Here is a 15,869-nt window from a genome sequence, read left to right on the forward strand (position 1 = left end):
CTCTTCCCTCCTCACCATGAAAGTAGGAAAAAGAGGAAGCTACGTGACGTACTTGAAGGATCTGTGGAAGACATCACCGGACAGAGTCTTGCACAACACCTACCTGCAACCGGACAAAAACCGACCGTGACAACTGGTGGCTGTGACACTCAGTTCCCAAGCAGGGAAACGGCATACCAGACTGACACCTGGAAGAGCTGCCGTCGGATGATGGAAACGGGACCACAACGATCCGTCAGCAGACTGCACCGCCACAACATTGAGCCTGACTAATCTGACGTCTCATCAAACTAGTCATACGGAGACTAGTAGCACGATTCATCTTTACCGACATTTTTCACAGCACTCGCCATTCACCACGGCATCACCACCAGCATATGCATCATGAGCACAAACTTCTTCTTGGCCTTATCTGCCTTTGTTATAGCCCCACGCTTACTACTGTGTGATCTGTGTGTTTGGTTGTGTGCGTGTGTGGATGTGTCTGTGCTCTGCCCGTACATCATACTCACGATGAATTTAACTCTGCCATCAGAACGTTGACCTCATCAACATTTTCAACCAAGAGATGGAGGAAACCCAGTCCTGGTTCCGCCGGATGGCGGTGAGGCGTCGGTGAGGACCCGCAGTACCGGCTCGCCAGACGCCGCCCGGTGTTCAGCGCCGACAGCCTGCGGTTCATCTCCGACTGGGCGACTCAGTGGCTTGAGACTCCCACATGAGCTTCCTCGCCAGTCGGGAGTAGGGTCGGCATTTTGAGCCGCCCTCGCCTTCCACTGGGGCTTCAGACTGCGAGCGCGCCGGTCATCTTCCAGTCGACGGTTTACCACGTCCCGACAATATGGGCGGCAACGAAACTTTGCGGTGCCGGCACATCAGATCAGACGCAACCGGCGCTCATTGTACCGACGACCTGCGGCGCGCCTCCTACCAAGCGACGCAGTGACCTAGTGGGGTTAAGACTGACAGTGATTTGTGTGATTGTGGACATCGGCGTTTCGAAAACAAATGCGATTTGTTTTCGAGTGGGGAGTATGTTAAGTTTGTATTTATGTTATAGTCGCAATTATATTTTGTTACCTTGCGTCGCGTCGTATTATGTTACCGTGTTGTATTTATCGAGCGGGTCGACGGCGTTGCCCGACCTGGCCGCCCGCCGCGGGCCGGCGTGACCGCTATGGCGCATGCGCGCTGACCTGGAGCCGGTCACGTGATCGACAGTGACCTCGGCGCGGCGGTGCCTGGACGGGGGCAGTAGGCGAGCGGGAGGCGGAGCGGACGGTGGCCGGTATTCCGGATCGGCCACGGCTGTCCGTATCTGTCTCTCGGTCCCTGCTCCCCTCGGCCTTCCTCGCCAGTCGGGGTGGGGGTGGCATCCAGAGCTGCCCTCACCTTCCGCTGGGCGGTCGGCACCTACCCACCTTTTGTGTGCGCCTACCCACCGACCATTACCTGTGTAGTGCCCTGCCTACCCACGACCATTGCCTGTGTGATTATGTACCACCATCGCCAATACAGCCGCTTAAACGTATTTTAACTCTTTGGTCCTTAATTCATTTTTTTATGCGCCTGATTCTCCACTCTTAAACCACCACTTTTAACAGGCTTTTGGGAGCGCCTAGTGGGCATAACAAAGAAGAGTCAAGATAACACTTCACATGTGTCGCCTTTCTGACGAGGAGCTCGCTGTGACTCTGTATGAGTTGGCGTACCACTTGAACCTGCGTCCACTTACAACAGCTGATGATGAAGTTCTTACACCGGCTCACCTCCTCTTCGGTGTGACCTCCATCAAGGGTGTCGTGTCACCTTCGGGACAGCACCTGGATGACATCAACCGGTGCTGGAAGCACAGAAAGAGGGTGTGCACGCACCTCATCAGGAGATGGACAAGGGAGTACATAGCGATGCTACGCTCCTGGACCGTGTCCCCTCGCGGTCGTCCGATTCGCACACCACAGGTCGGGGACGTAGTGCTAGTGCACGGAGAAGGCCCTCGCGGCCACTGGCCATTGGCGATCGTTGAAGAGCTGATTACCGGATGCGATGGACACAGCAGAGCTGCCATCATCAAGATGAGAGGGAAGCGGACACGACGGCCCATCAACCGACTATACCATCTTGAGACTGACTGATCTCTTCTGACATAAAACTAGTCATGCGGAGACTAGCAACATGACTCTCCTTACCCACCACCACACTCACCCATCTCGTTACCAACCCCTGAATGTACTTTTTTAACAGAAACCTCGATGTGGCCCCACACACTTGTTACCCTACCCTCTTGCGTATGTGTGTGTTTGTACTTTGCCCAATGCCCATAAATCATACTCACGATTAATGTAACTCTGCCATCAGAATGCCGACCTCTTCAACATGTTGAGTCAGGAGACGGAGGAGGCTGAGTCTTGGTTCCGCCAGTTCGACTGCGACGGGGCACCAGCCAAGCCCTGCGGTACCGCCCTGCCGGACGCCGCCGGTGTTCGGCACCGGCGGCCTGCGGTCGACTGCGACGGAGCACCAGCCAAGCCCTGCGGTACCGCCCTGCCGGACGCCGCCGGTGTTCGGCACCGGCGGCCTGCGGTCGACTGCGACGAGGTACCAGCGAAGCCCTGCCGTGCCGCCCTGCCGAGCGCCGCCGGTGTTCGGCACCGGCGGCCTGCGGTCCACCTACTGCTGGGTGACTCCGTCGCTCGAGACTCTCGCATGGACTCGCGTCTTCCTGGCGACTGGCTGATAAACCGCGCTCGAGGAGGTGCCACCTGGGCGTCAATTCTGCAGCACCTTGATGAGGACCTTCTGCGCTGGGAACAGGGAGCATCCGCCTTCGGACTGGCCAGGGGATCGATAATCCTGTGGCTCAGTGGGAACGATGTCCATAGTCGACTTACTGGGCTAGGCAACATCGACGACAACAAGCTGATCCAAATAGGCCTAGACGTACGGGCTACAAAGAAGATGATAGATAGCCTGAAGACAGTGACGGCATGTCCCTTGTACTTTGTGCCCCTGGGTCGCGCGTTGACTCGGAAGCTCTTTAACCGACATTCCGTACGAGACGAATGCCGCGAGTGGTATCTCCCTGATGGAGTACACCTCAATGAGGCTGGCTACCAGAAGTTGACCGACCTCATACCGATCTGGCTGCGGACCTGTGGGTAGATACGCGATGCGAACCCCAAGCCCTGAGGGGATGCGCTAATCGCCCATATGAAGTCACTTGCGTGTTTCGAAAACAAGTGCGATTTGTTTTCGAGTGGGGAGTGTGTTAAGTTTGTATTCAAGTATGCATTTATGTTATCGTCCCAAGTTATATTTGTTTGCGTCGCGTCGTGTTATGTTACCGCGCTGTGTTATTGAGCGGCGACGCTGCCCCGCCCGGCCGCTCGCCGCGGCCCAGCCGGCCGGCGTGACACGGGGGGCGCATGCGCGCTGACCTGGCGCCGGTCACGTGATCGGTGGCGACCTCGGCCCGGCGGCGCCTGGACGGGGGCAGTAGGCGATCGGGAGGCGGGGCGGACGGTGGTCGGTATTCTGGATCGGTCACTTGTCCGCCTCTGTCTCTCGGTCCCTGCTCCCCCAGTCCTCCCGCCAGTCTGGAGTGGAGTGGCATATTGAGCCGCTTCCACCTTCCGCCGGAGTTAGGGCCGTCAACGGGCCGTCAATTTCCGGCCATTACCTACCCACTGACTATTACCTACCTGTGTGATTGTGCCACCTTTGCCAAATACAGCCACTGAACCGTATTTTATCTCTTTGGTCCTTAATTCATTTTTTTATGCGCCTGATTCTCAACTCTTCAACATCAATTTTAACATAACATAAAAATGAAACTAAAAACTAAAAAAATGAATTAAGGACCAAAGAGTTAAAATACGTTTAAGCGGCTGTATTGGCGATGGTGGTACATAATCACACAGGCAATGGTCGTGGGTAGGCAGGGCACTACACAGGTAATGGTCGGTGGGTAGGCGCACACAAAAGGTGGGTAGGTGCCGACCGCCCAGCGGAAGGTGAGGGCAGCTCTGGATGCCACCCCCACCCCGACTGGCGAGGAAGGCCGAAGGGAGCAGGGACCGAGAGACAGATACGGACAGCCGTGGCCGATCCGGAATACCGGCCACCGTCCGCTCCGCCTCCCGCTCGCCTACTGCCCCCGTCCAGGCACCGCCGCGCCGAGGTCATTGTCGATCACGTGACCGGCTCCAGGTCAGCGCGCATGCGCCATAGCGGTCACGCCGGCCCGCGGCGGGCGGCCAGGTCGGGCAACGCCGTCGACCCGCTCGATAAATACAACGCGGTAACATAATACGACGCGACGCAAGGTAACAAAATATAATTGCGACTATAACATAAATACAAACTTAACATACTCCCCACTCGAAAACAAATCGCATTTGTTTTCGAAACGCCGATGTCCACAATCACACAAATCACTGTCAGTCTATGTTAAGTTTGTATTTATGTTATAGTCGCAATTATATTTTGTTACCTTGCGTCGCGTCGTATTATGTTACCGCGTTGTATTTATCGAGCGGGTCGACGGCGTTGCCCGACCTGGCCGCCCGCCGCGGGCCGGCGTGACCGCTATGGCGCATGCGCGCTGACCTGGAGCCGGTCACGTGATCGACAGTGACCTCGGCGCGGCGGTGCCTGGACGGGGGCAGTAGGCGAGCGGGAGGCGGAGCGGACGGTGGCCGGTATTCCGGATCGGCCACGGCTGTCCGTATCTGTCTCTCGGTCCCTGCTCCCCTCGGCCTTCCCCGCCAGTCGGGGGTGGGGGTGGCATCCAGAGCTGCCCTCACCTTCCGCTGGGCGGTCGGCACCTACCCACCTTTTGTGTGCGCCTACCCACCGACCATTACCTGTGTAGTGCCCTGCCTACCCACGACCATTGCCTGTGTGATTATGTACCACCATCGCCAATACAGCCGCTTAAACGTATTTTAACTCTTTGGTCCTTAATTCATTTTTTATGCGCCTGATTCTCCACTCTTAAACCACCACTTTTAACATAGTCCTCCGCGGGCCGGATGCGCCCTTTTGGCTGAAATTTTTCACTTACCCAGAGGCATCTTGAAGTTTGAACCATGGAGGATCAGGTTAAATTAAGGACCAAACTCAGGACCAAAACCACTAAACTAGTCAATGACACAAAGGCATACCGAGCCAAAGACCATAAAGACATTGACATTGACTACCTGGCATACAAAGTTCAACAACTGAATGAACTGCGAGACGATTTGAAGGCTGTTCAAATTCTTCTAGACAAAGAAGGCCATCCCGATGATTCCCCACACAGTGAAATGCTGTCTGAGGAGATATTTATGGCGTCTCGTCTGCTGGCCCGACTCGAGGGAGCGGCGAGGGGAGCGACGCAGGCCGGAGCGCTTGAACATGACGTCAGCCTGAGTAGCGACCTCCGGTCCTCACTCGTTGTTAAGATACCTACCTTCAGCGGAGACCTGATGAAGTGGCGCTCGTTCTGGGAGCTGTTCGCCGTCTCCATACACAGCAACAGCCGGTACAGCAACATCGAGAAGTTTGTGGTCCTGAAGTCGCACCTCAGCGGCTCAGCCCAGAAGGCCATCGACGGCATCCCTGTGACTGGAGACGGATATCTTGCCGCCATCGACATCCTCAAGAGGAGGTTCCAGAGAGAGGACATCGAGAGGGAGACTCTGATGAGACGTCTCTTTGATGCACCTGCCGTCCACAACGGGAACGACCTGAGCGCCATGCGGAACCTCGTAGACCACCTGTCTGCCCACACGCGTGCTCTGGCCACCCTCGGAGTGAACCCCGACAGCTGTTCCATTCTGCTTCTTCCAGTCATGAAGGAGAAGCTTCCTCAGGACTGGCGACTGGAGTGGGTTCGACAGGAACAGCCCAGCTACGAGCACCTGCTGCTGTTTCTGGAAAGGGAGCTGGCACTCCGAGAAACCGTCCGAGCCCCCAGCCCACCCCCCAAGTCCAGCGACACCATCCTCATCTCCTTCCACAGCTTCTGCCCTGTCCATCCAGCGGCAGACACCGGCGAAACAGGCCAAATCATGGACCTGTGAAGCGTGTGGCCGAGGACAGCATGGACTGAACCAATGCCTGGCATACAGAGCCATGACAGTCGTTGACCGATGGAGGACAGTGGGCAAAACTGGTGTTTGCTACCAGTGCCTGGGCCCTCACAGGGTTCGGTCCTGTATGAGCCATCCATGTTCGTCCTGTGGGGAGCCTCACCACACATCGCTTCACCATCCGACCCAGCACCAACCGACAAGGCCTGCACCTGAGGCACCGAATCTGCCACCACCATTTACCGCGTCGTCAGGATACCGACCTGACTACGTGGGGAGTGCCACCACGCAACGACCATCACTTACCACCACATCAGGATACCGACCTGATGATGTGCCGACCCACCACACATTCCACAGTCGCAGAAGTGATGACATGTGTAGCCTCAACCCGATGGAGGTCTCAGACCAAGAAGCTGTGAACCGAGACGGCCTCCCAGTGACCGAACCCTCCTGTAACGACACCGCACAGCGGTGCAAGACGAATCTTGTGCAGGAGTTGTACTGCCAATCAGTAGCCAGCTCTGCCAACCGGTCCACTCACCAGATGATGATGCCGAAACGGAAGCTTGAAACCAGCCAGCCACCCAAATCCGAGACGCGGAGCGATGCTGTCATCGAAGAAACAGCAACCAAACCACCGAAACCGACATCGAATGTGGAGGATACCGCCCTCCAACCCACCTCTGAACATGGTGGAGGAGACCGCTCCATTGGCACACCGGCCATTGGATACTCCACCAACCTGAATGATGATGCCGCCCTCTTCCCTCCTCACCATGAAAGTAGGAAAAAGAGGAAGCTACGTGACGTACTTGAAGGATCTGTGGAAGACATCACCGGACAGAGTCTTGCACAACACCTACCTGCAACCGGACAAAAACCGACCGTGACAACTGGTGGCTGTGACACTCAGTTCCCAAGCAGGGAAACGGCATACCAGACTGACACCTGGAAGAGCTGCCGTCGGATGATGGAAACGGGACCACAACGATCCGTCAGCAGACTGCACCGCCACAACATTGAGCCTGACTAATCTGACGTCTCATCAAACTAGTCATACGGAGACTAGTAGCACGATTCATCTTTACCGACATTTTTCACAGCACTCGCCATTCACCACGGCATCACCGCCAGCATATGCATCATGAGCACAAACTTCTTCTTGGCCTTATCTGCCTTTGTTATAGCCCCACGCTTACTACTGTGTGATCTGTGTGTTTGGTTGTGTGCGTGTGTGGATGTGTCTGTGCTCTGCCCGTACATCATACTCACGATGAATTTAACTCTGCCATCAGAACGTTGGCCTCATCAACATTTTCAACCAAGAGATGGAGGAAACCCAGTCCTGGTTCCGCCGGATGGCGGTGAGGCGTCGGTGAGGACCCGCAGTACCGGCTCGCCAGACGCCGCCCGGTGTTCAGCGCCGACAGCCTGCGGTTCATCTCCGACTGGGCGACTCAGTGGCTTGAGACTCCCACATGAGCTTCCTCGCCAGTCGGGAGTAGGGTCGGCATTTTGAGCCGCCCTCGCCTTCCACTGGGGCTTCAGACTGCGAGCGCGCCGGTCATCTTCCAGTCGACGGTTTACCACGTCCCGACAATATGGGCGGCAACGAAACTTTGCGGTGCCGGCACATCAGATCAGACGCAACCGGCGCTCATTGTACCGACGACCTGCGGCGCGCCTCCTACCAAGCGACGCAGTGACCTAGTGGGGTTAAGACTATCCTAGTGGGGTGACCTAGTGGGGTTAAGAGTTTCCGAGCATCCTCCACGTAGCCTGTGTTCCAAAGACACGAACCATATTCAATAACTGGTCTGACGTGGGTCTTGAAAAGGAATGTCATAAAATCAGGATTGCGACACACTGTGGATTTGAGGAAGCTGTGGCAGAGTCCTGATGCTTTGTGAGCGACGGATTCAATGTGTAGGTGGAACTTCAAGGATATGTCCACTGTAACCCCTAAGTCAGGATGTGAGCTGACAAAGGGTAGCGGGTTCCCATTAAGGACATAGGGGGTGGGGGGCACCCGTTCTAGGTTCCGGGAGGATCTGGAGAATCTTAGCACGGCGCATTTACTGGCGTTCAGATGCAGTCCCCAGGATTCAGAGGTGCGCACCAGAACGTCCACATCAGATCGCAATGACTGCACAGGGTTGGTATCGTCTGCGTCAGTCAACCTGCTAGTGCATGCATAAATTTTTAAAAGGATTCTCCCACCAACATTAGATTTGAGTTGAGATAGCCAAAATGGGGTCCCTGGCTCACAATTACCGGTTTCGGCACTCACAACATCGAGAAATGCCTTAAATAGGAAATATTGAATTTCAAAATTGCAGCATTTTGATATTTTGATTCAGAGGGGCTAATGCATAGGAATACCCCTCTGAATGTGTGACGTCAGCGCAGATATCTAACGATTTTTAAATGTTTGACTAGAACGTTTTGTAGCACGCGGTGGTATATGCTGCTTTGCGCGCAACAAGTGCCGCACTTTCAGCTGCCAAACTATTGCTTCCAAATAAAGTCGCTAGGAACAGCGGAGATCCCAAAAAGTAAACAAAAGTAAAAGTCTAATATCTTGAAAACCGGTGAATATTTTTCGGTGAAATTTGGTAGATATTCGTTTTCGCTCTTTCTGAACCGAGCGACATCACTTTCATGCCAATTCATAAACTTTTTTGAAGGTGGGAGGGTCCCTTTACGTCATCAGCGAACACCTTATGCTTACAAGACAGTTGAGAGGCTATGTGGTTGATATACACAAGAAAAAGGAGAGGGCCGAGGACCGATCCCTGAGGGACACCACTTAAAGGGACCCTCCCACCTTCAAAAAAGTTCATGAATTGGCATGAAAGTGATGTTGCTCGGTTCAGAAAGAGCGAAAACGAATATCTACCAAATTTCATCGAAAAATATTCACCGGTTTTCAAGATATTAGACTTTTACTTTTGTTTATTTTTTGGGATCTCCGCTGTTCCTAGCGACTTTATTTGAAAGTGCGGCACTTAATGCGCGGAAAGCAGCGTATACCACCGCGTGCTACAAAACGTTTTAGTCAAACATTTAAAAATCGCTAGATATCTGCGCTGACGTCACACATTCAGAGGGGTATTCCAATGCATTAGCCCCTCTGAATCAAAACGCTGCAATTTTGAAATTCAATATTTCCGATTTAAGGCATTTCTCGATGTTGTGAGTGCCGAAACCGGTAATTGTGAGCCAGGGACCCCATTTTTGCTATCTCAACTCAAATCTAATGTTAAGGTGGGAGGGTCCCTTTAATATAGCCTTAGAGCTACTCAATATGTCCATCACGCCGACCTGTAACGTTCTGTGAGAGAGAAACGATGAGATCCAGTCAAGCAGCAAGCCCATGGGTGGAGAACCTGCCCCGGCCACCCCGGCCGTGGCCGGGGTAACTTTCAGCCTACCCCGGCGCGGCCGGGGTAACTTTTCTACTCTTGTAAATCCTAAAAGCTGTCTCCATACGAGAAAAGAAAACTCACGCTCTTCGAATGTTGACTTCCATGGGCGTAATATTGCAAATCAGGTAGGTATTTACCATTTACTTAACTTGCCATAATCTCCAACCCTAAGACCCGCGTGTGGTCGCCAATGCCAAGATTGCTCTCACATCCTGTTCAGTTTCGAAATTTTGGCGCGCTTTCGGCGCACTTTTTCAAAACTACTGCTTGACCTCATTGCCTTCAACTGACCTGCCACCAACCGCAACCACATCCGTTTAAGAGCGTACCCGTCAGGGTGCTCATAAACACCGAGCGGCCATCATGCTTCGAACTCGGACTGTTGTAACCGGGCCGCGTGCTCTCGCCACGCGGAATCCAACGCTCTAGCAACTGAGCTACGAGACCGGGACCGGTCGATATTCCTTGATCGACTCCCTGTTTGTATTATAAGAGCCGCCCAACATTGAAAAAGGCTACGCCCGTGGACGTCAGTGACCTATTTTAGTGCTTTGCTTGGTTCGATCTGTCAATTTCTCTGTAAAGCTTCTACTATGGTGAGTTGTCTTTTTGTAGCTATTTTGAGACACAATAAAAAGCTGAAAACGCAACATTTAGATTTTAGGTACTCAAAATGGCATAAGGTTTGGTTTGGGTTCGGTGTGAAATTGGAAGTTTAAGTAAAAAGAAATAATAATTTAAAAGGAAATTGCCTTTTCGATCATTCCAAAAATGTTATGAATAATACGGTGTCGGATACAACGCTCATCCTTGAGCAAACAGCATCCTATTCCATGCGTCAGAATAGGGGTTTGATGATGACCGTTGAGAACAACGTGAGTATATCGTCTTCCCGCGACTATGTGTCGCCGGCCGGGGTAGCTTTTTCAAACATTCTCCACCCATGAGCAAGCCATCAATCCCGATGAGGCGAAGTTTGGTCAATAGTATGCTGTGGTTCACAACATCAAAGGCCTAGCTGTAGTCAAACAGGATTACAGGTCGAGGCGCAGGTCATGTCAAACAACCGCAACACATCGGTCGGTATCTTGCTTGACCCTCCTTTCATATGTCCCTTGCCTGCATGCACTTTTGTCCTCCACTGGAGTGAGTTCCTAACCGAATCTCTCCGCCTGGAAGGCCGAGGATGACTGGTTGTCACCAGTCGTCACTTCCACGAAACCGAAAAGAGAGGACGAGAGTTTCGTGGCTATGTGCTGTGGCAGAGATGCGCACTTGGAATGATTGATACTCGATGGTTTATTTGAATATCGGTTTGAGTAACTCAAAGTCCTGCTTTGCTCAATCATAAAGAATGATCAGCAATCGGCGGCCAATAATTATCAACTAGTTTCAATTCGGAGACGTGTGCTACCACTTAGCAAAACGTGTCAGTATGAGCAATGATACCATTTCCTAGTTTCAGCCGTACTTTTATGCCGGGGAAATTCCAGTTCATCAATCCAATGCACTCAGTCAGCCCAAGTGGCTTCCAGCAATTCATTTGGTAGAAATTGATTAGCAACATGTACAGAGACGGAAGAATTGTCAAAAGTTTCAATTTGAAGGCATATGGTAGCATTTGGCAGCACGTTCTAGTCCATGTTATACTAGATTCCGTTTCTATGTAGTACTAGGCAATGTCCAGCCCTGGTCATCAACTCATAAGTACGTATGAAAATAAATCATACATTGTGGACACGACACATTACCCAAACTGTGGATATAGCACATCACCTACCTACTCAGCAAATGTCGGGCCCAAGAAAAAAACAACACTGTTTAATTTTTGATTTAAAAATGCACGTCTCTAGACGAGCATTATTACAGAAAACCAATGCTGCCATTCGACCCCCCCCCCCCCCCCCAAGGCGGTTACCGGCCCGGCACCGCGACCGCCTGGTAGAAAAAAAAATTGACTTAGAAAAAGAGGCAATTTTTCGATTTTTATTTTTGACATAAAAATGCATTTTTCTAGATGAAGTTTGTCCCAGGAATCTTATGCTGCCATTTGTTTTCACATGCGATGTTCAGAAGTGCCTAAATATCCAGAAAATGCTTATGACGTCAACATGCCCTATACATGTTGTAGCTATTTTTTTACAATTTGGGGGTCAAAAATCAAGATAGAAAGTTGAAATTTGGCACATCAAATGTTCTAATCGAGGTCTATAACATATATTCCGTTTTTTAAATCTGGAAAATTTTGGATTTTGATTATTTGTCAAAAAACTACAGTTTGTTTGAAATTTTAAGGGTGAAAAACACATTTTTCGGAAAATCTGAGATAGCCATTTTAAAGACCTTCTTAATCCGCATCTTTTGGTTTCTTTGATTTACATTTTGCTTGAAACCTTGATTTTTAGCGATTTTTCAAACATTTACCATTTTTTGACGAAAAATGCCATGTAGTCTTATCAGTAAAATGGATATATCTAAAAAAAAATTGTCAAAAATGACCAAAATTTTCACACAAGACGTAAAATTGATGGGGCAGAAGGTATACGAAGATTTAAGGTGATAGCGTTAACGGTTCATGAGTTTTTCAAGAAAAACGGAGGGGGTCGGATCCGACCCCCCCAGGCGGTCGCGGGTCTTTGGTCGTCAAAATGTTTTTTAAAGTTGTAATCCAGACGATTTTAGCCATCAAATCGCTTATTTATTTACAAACAAGTCAATGTTCGGTTCTAGTAGCCCACCTTCCGACTATGAGGGATCAAATCAGCTTGCAGGCTGATTTGATAGTTATAGGATAGGGTAGGGTAGGCTATAGGGTAGGGTATATGGTATATAGTTGCCATGGCAACTATATACCCGGTTTCCGTTTCATCGGCCCGACGACGGAGCGAACGAGAGGGTGAGCCTTGCACGTGCGAAATTTCGAGCGGGTACCTCCAACTGACTTGTGCACGGTACCCTACTGACTGGTCTCTAGCGATGTGCCAAATTTGAGCACAATCGGCCCAGCCGTTCTCGAGATCTGGGAGCGGCACCCTGCACGTGCGCACGTGCAAAATGGGTCCCAACTGACTTCTGTACGGCACCCTACTAACTGGTCCCTAACCGTGTACAATTTTCAAAAAAGGCCATCGATCGATTTTGATAAAAATAACATTTTCGGATTCAACGCATCGTCAGCTTTCGAATGGTATGTATCGTTTCTTTTGAGCCTGAGATGACCTTCCGACGAACTGTGTATAAGCAGTTGCTCAATCATTATCAGTTTACTGTGCAAGAGAGTAAAATGAATGCTACACCTGCCAGCGTTGAGAGTGCAGAAATATGCCGCCAATTTCGAGCTACAGCGCTTCCTAAAAAAAAACGGCCAAATTACCCCATCCTCTCCTATAGTTCGTTTTTCTTAAGTTTGCCCCTCACTGTAAACGTCTTTTTGAACACAGCACGAGAATTGCTAGCTGAATTACTGAGAAAAATGGTTGGCGCACATTGATTTCACCAGATTTCACAGACGATCAATTTCATCAAATTTATTTTCTTTTTCACAGACTCTTAGCACGTATTTGCCAATACCTACAGCCCCACAGGGATAGACGGCTTCTCAGGAATTATGTCTGAACTAATAAATAAATTGCACGGCGCTTAACATAACGTTAAATCGTCGGTGTTCAAAACTTATTTTGAAAATATTATATGATTCATATCTACAATACAATGTGCGATAACCAGTTTTCTCAGTAATTCAGCTAGCAATCCTCGTGGCTCGTGCTGTGTTCAAAAAGACGTTTACAGTGAGGGGCAAACTTAAGAAAAAGAAACTATAGTCCTAGTCCATGATAGTTAAGTAATGGTGGCTATATGTTTTGGCCTATGATTAGGCCTATGTATCTGAAGACGAGCCGTGCTCGAAATATTATACAACTCTTCTCTAAAATATATATTTCATATAGCTTACTCATGAGCATCAGACTACTATATTTATCTAACTTCACCATAATCTTAATCATGCTCATTTGCCTGAAACAATCATTTGCCCGTTGCAAAGCCTTGCATTGCAAACACGCTCTAGAAATAACATGCAGAATAAAAAGCAGGAGTCTTCTGCCTTTTTCGCTGAAAACACTCACCCAAAACAGGCAGATGGCCTTTTTTTCGACAAAATCGGATTTCGAAAGGTAAACGTACCTAGTATCACCAAGCCAACAGGTGCAGGGCATGACATTGAGCCATGCAGTGTCATGTTCAACATGTATGCTCAACTCCAACTCCGGAATCGGCAAGATTTTGGCGACTTCGGCTCCGACTCTGGGCAGAACTGTCGACTTCGACCGACTCAGACTCCGACTCCGCAGCCTTGGTATAAACGCCGTGCCATTCATCATTCCTGTAGCATGCTTCATTAAATACACCGACTACCCACTTGCATCTTCCCTATCTACGTTTAGTAGGCGGCTCAGTTATCTATGGCCTGTCCGTTGCTGGTCCGTTGCGCCGCTGACATCCGGACCAGCGCCGCGGCGTACGGGATCTGGTCTGGCTGAGGGTCGTTCACTGGGGGCTCGGACGGCTCCGGCTGTCCGACGTCGGCGGGGGAACGCCGCCCATCGGGTGATGCCGTCCACCGCATTATTTCGTAAAATAAACATCCTTGATCATTTTACAAAGTCATTTCTTGGTGACTTGGTGACATCGGCGGCAATCGTCTGTGCAAGGTGATTTGGGTGATTTTGCGCGTCATCTCCTTGAGTTTGCACAATCTTGCTGGCAAACGACTTCTTGTCACTTTCTTTATTCACTATTGTTGGTTGTAGTGTCATTTACGAGGTCCAAATGTAATTACACATAATATAAGTAATTCATGACCGGCGCAACCACCCCGCTGTTTGTCTATGCATCCAGCGAATGATGCATTCCACTAGGGCCAGAGTGACGACATAGGTGTGCTCGCTCAGCTCATCACGGCGAACCACACGATCCTGCCAAGGCACTGGTCCTTCAGCTGTTGCGAAGAGATGCGAAATGATCTCTAAGCCCCTTGGCATCCGTCGAAGCGTTGTTTGTGCTGAACTGCCCAGCGTGCCCGAATGCGCCAGCTGCCTCGTGTTGAGCCCGCCGTGCGCCTCTTCGCAGATGATCGCCGTCCTGTACGTCCACGTCGTCCGGGTTGATGTATGCAGCTCGTTGGAGACGCCGTCTCGTCGTCGTAGGAAGTTGTGGAGCGCAGTGGCCGCCTTGTCGATGACGTCCACTGTTCCCATGTCGGCAATGATCGGCTGACGGAAAATTCGCCACTTGAGCACGAGGATGCCGAATGCATCCTCTCACGGCTGAGCGATAGTTAAATATTTGCTTCGTGTGACGATTGGCGTCCGTCATGATTCTTCCTGGATTCGGCCGCTGGCTCTTTTATTTCGGTCGGGCTCAGCTCCTACCACGAAGCAGAGCTTACCTTCTTTTTTATTTTGATGGTGGTGGCACGTCCCAAGATTCTTACAGATAAGGTTGGGACGCTTGTCACGCGATCCTTTTCCCAACCCTACTCACGATTTTCATAAGCCTTGATTTACTCTTGAAACGCTTTGCACAGAGGCGTTTGTAGTTAATTTATTTACAAAAACTAATTCAATGATATTTGAAATCAACACACATTTTTACTCGCAATCTCAAACAATCAGCCGGCAACCATCGGGGGCGACACGGCTATTCGCGCAATGTATTCGTTTATGGGCCGCGCGGGGCCTCACGATGACGCGGCTGGAGGCAACTGCTCAGCGCGCTAGGATACTTCTGGCGGGGCCGGGCGCTGAACGGTGTGCAATGAATGGGTTATGGTCGGGCAGACAGAGATGAGGCATTGAATTTGAATTGACATCAGCAATCGGGTGGGGAAGGAGAACGTTTCTAATCGAGCTTGGGATGGGGAAAGCCGAAAATATCACGATCGGCTCATAGCTCCGACAGGGCCGGGTGCTGTACCATGTGTAGTATATTTAGGCGGGCAGACAGAGATGAGTTATTGGATTTCAATTCACCTTACCATCGGTTTCTGGTGAGGTTTGAAGACGTCTTTAGTCAAGCTCGGAGTGGGGCAACGGCCACTGGCGGATCCAGGGGAAGGCATTTGGGGCAAATGTCTTCCCCAACAACCAGGGCAGCGCCCGAAATCGATTTTCGAGAGTAAATGAAAACTTCACAACTTTTCTGAGGAAATGTTGGTTAATCACACCGCACAGCAGTGCGCAAGGAATCGAAATCAGAGTTTTTTAAATTAATTCCGAGAAACCTTTTTGGGGTAAGCCCCCGCAGTGTCCAATACCGCTTCCTGGATCCGCCAGTTGTGAATAAGTCACGGTCGATACCGAGCTTC

General features: G+C 50.8%; 1 protein-coding gene across 1 annotated transcript; it reads left to right on the top strand.

Annotated features, from left to right (window-relative positions):
• Window positions 1–568: 568 nt before the first annotated feature.
• On the top strand, window positions 569–6,065 carry LOC122384920. Its single transcript, XM_043372753.1, has 3 exons — window positions 569–604; window positions 2,359–2,598; window positions 5,445–6,065. The coding sequence occupies exons 1-3, from the start codon at window positions 569–571 to the stop codon at window positions 6,063–6,065; spliced, it is 897 nt and encodes a 298-aa protein (XP_043228688.1).
• Window positions 6,066–15,869: the final 9,804 nt, after the last annotated feature.

This window comes from Amphibalanus amphitrite, unplaced genomic scaffold (assembly GCF_019059575.1).
Source record: "Amphibalanus amphitrite isolate SeventyFive unplaced genomic scaffold, NRLGWU_Aamphi_draft 000203F_arrow, whole genome shotgun sequence".
NCBI classification, from domain to species: Eukaryota; Metazoa; Arthropoda; class Thecostraca; order Balanomorpha; family Balanidae; genus Amphibalanus; species Amphibalanus amphitrite.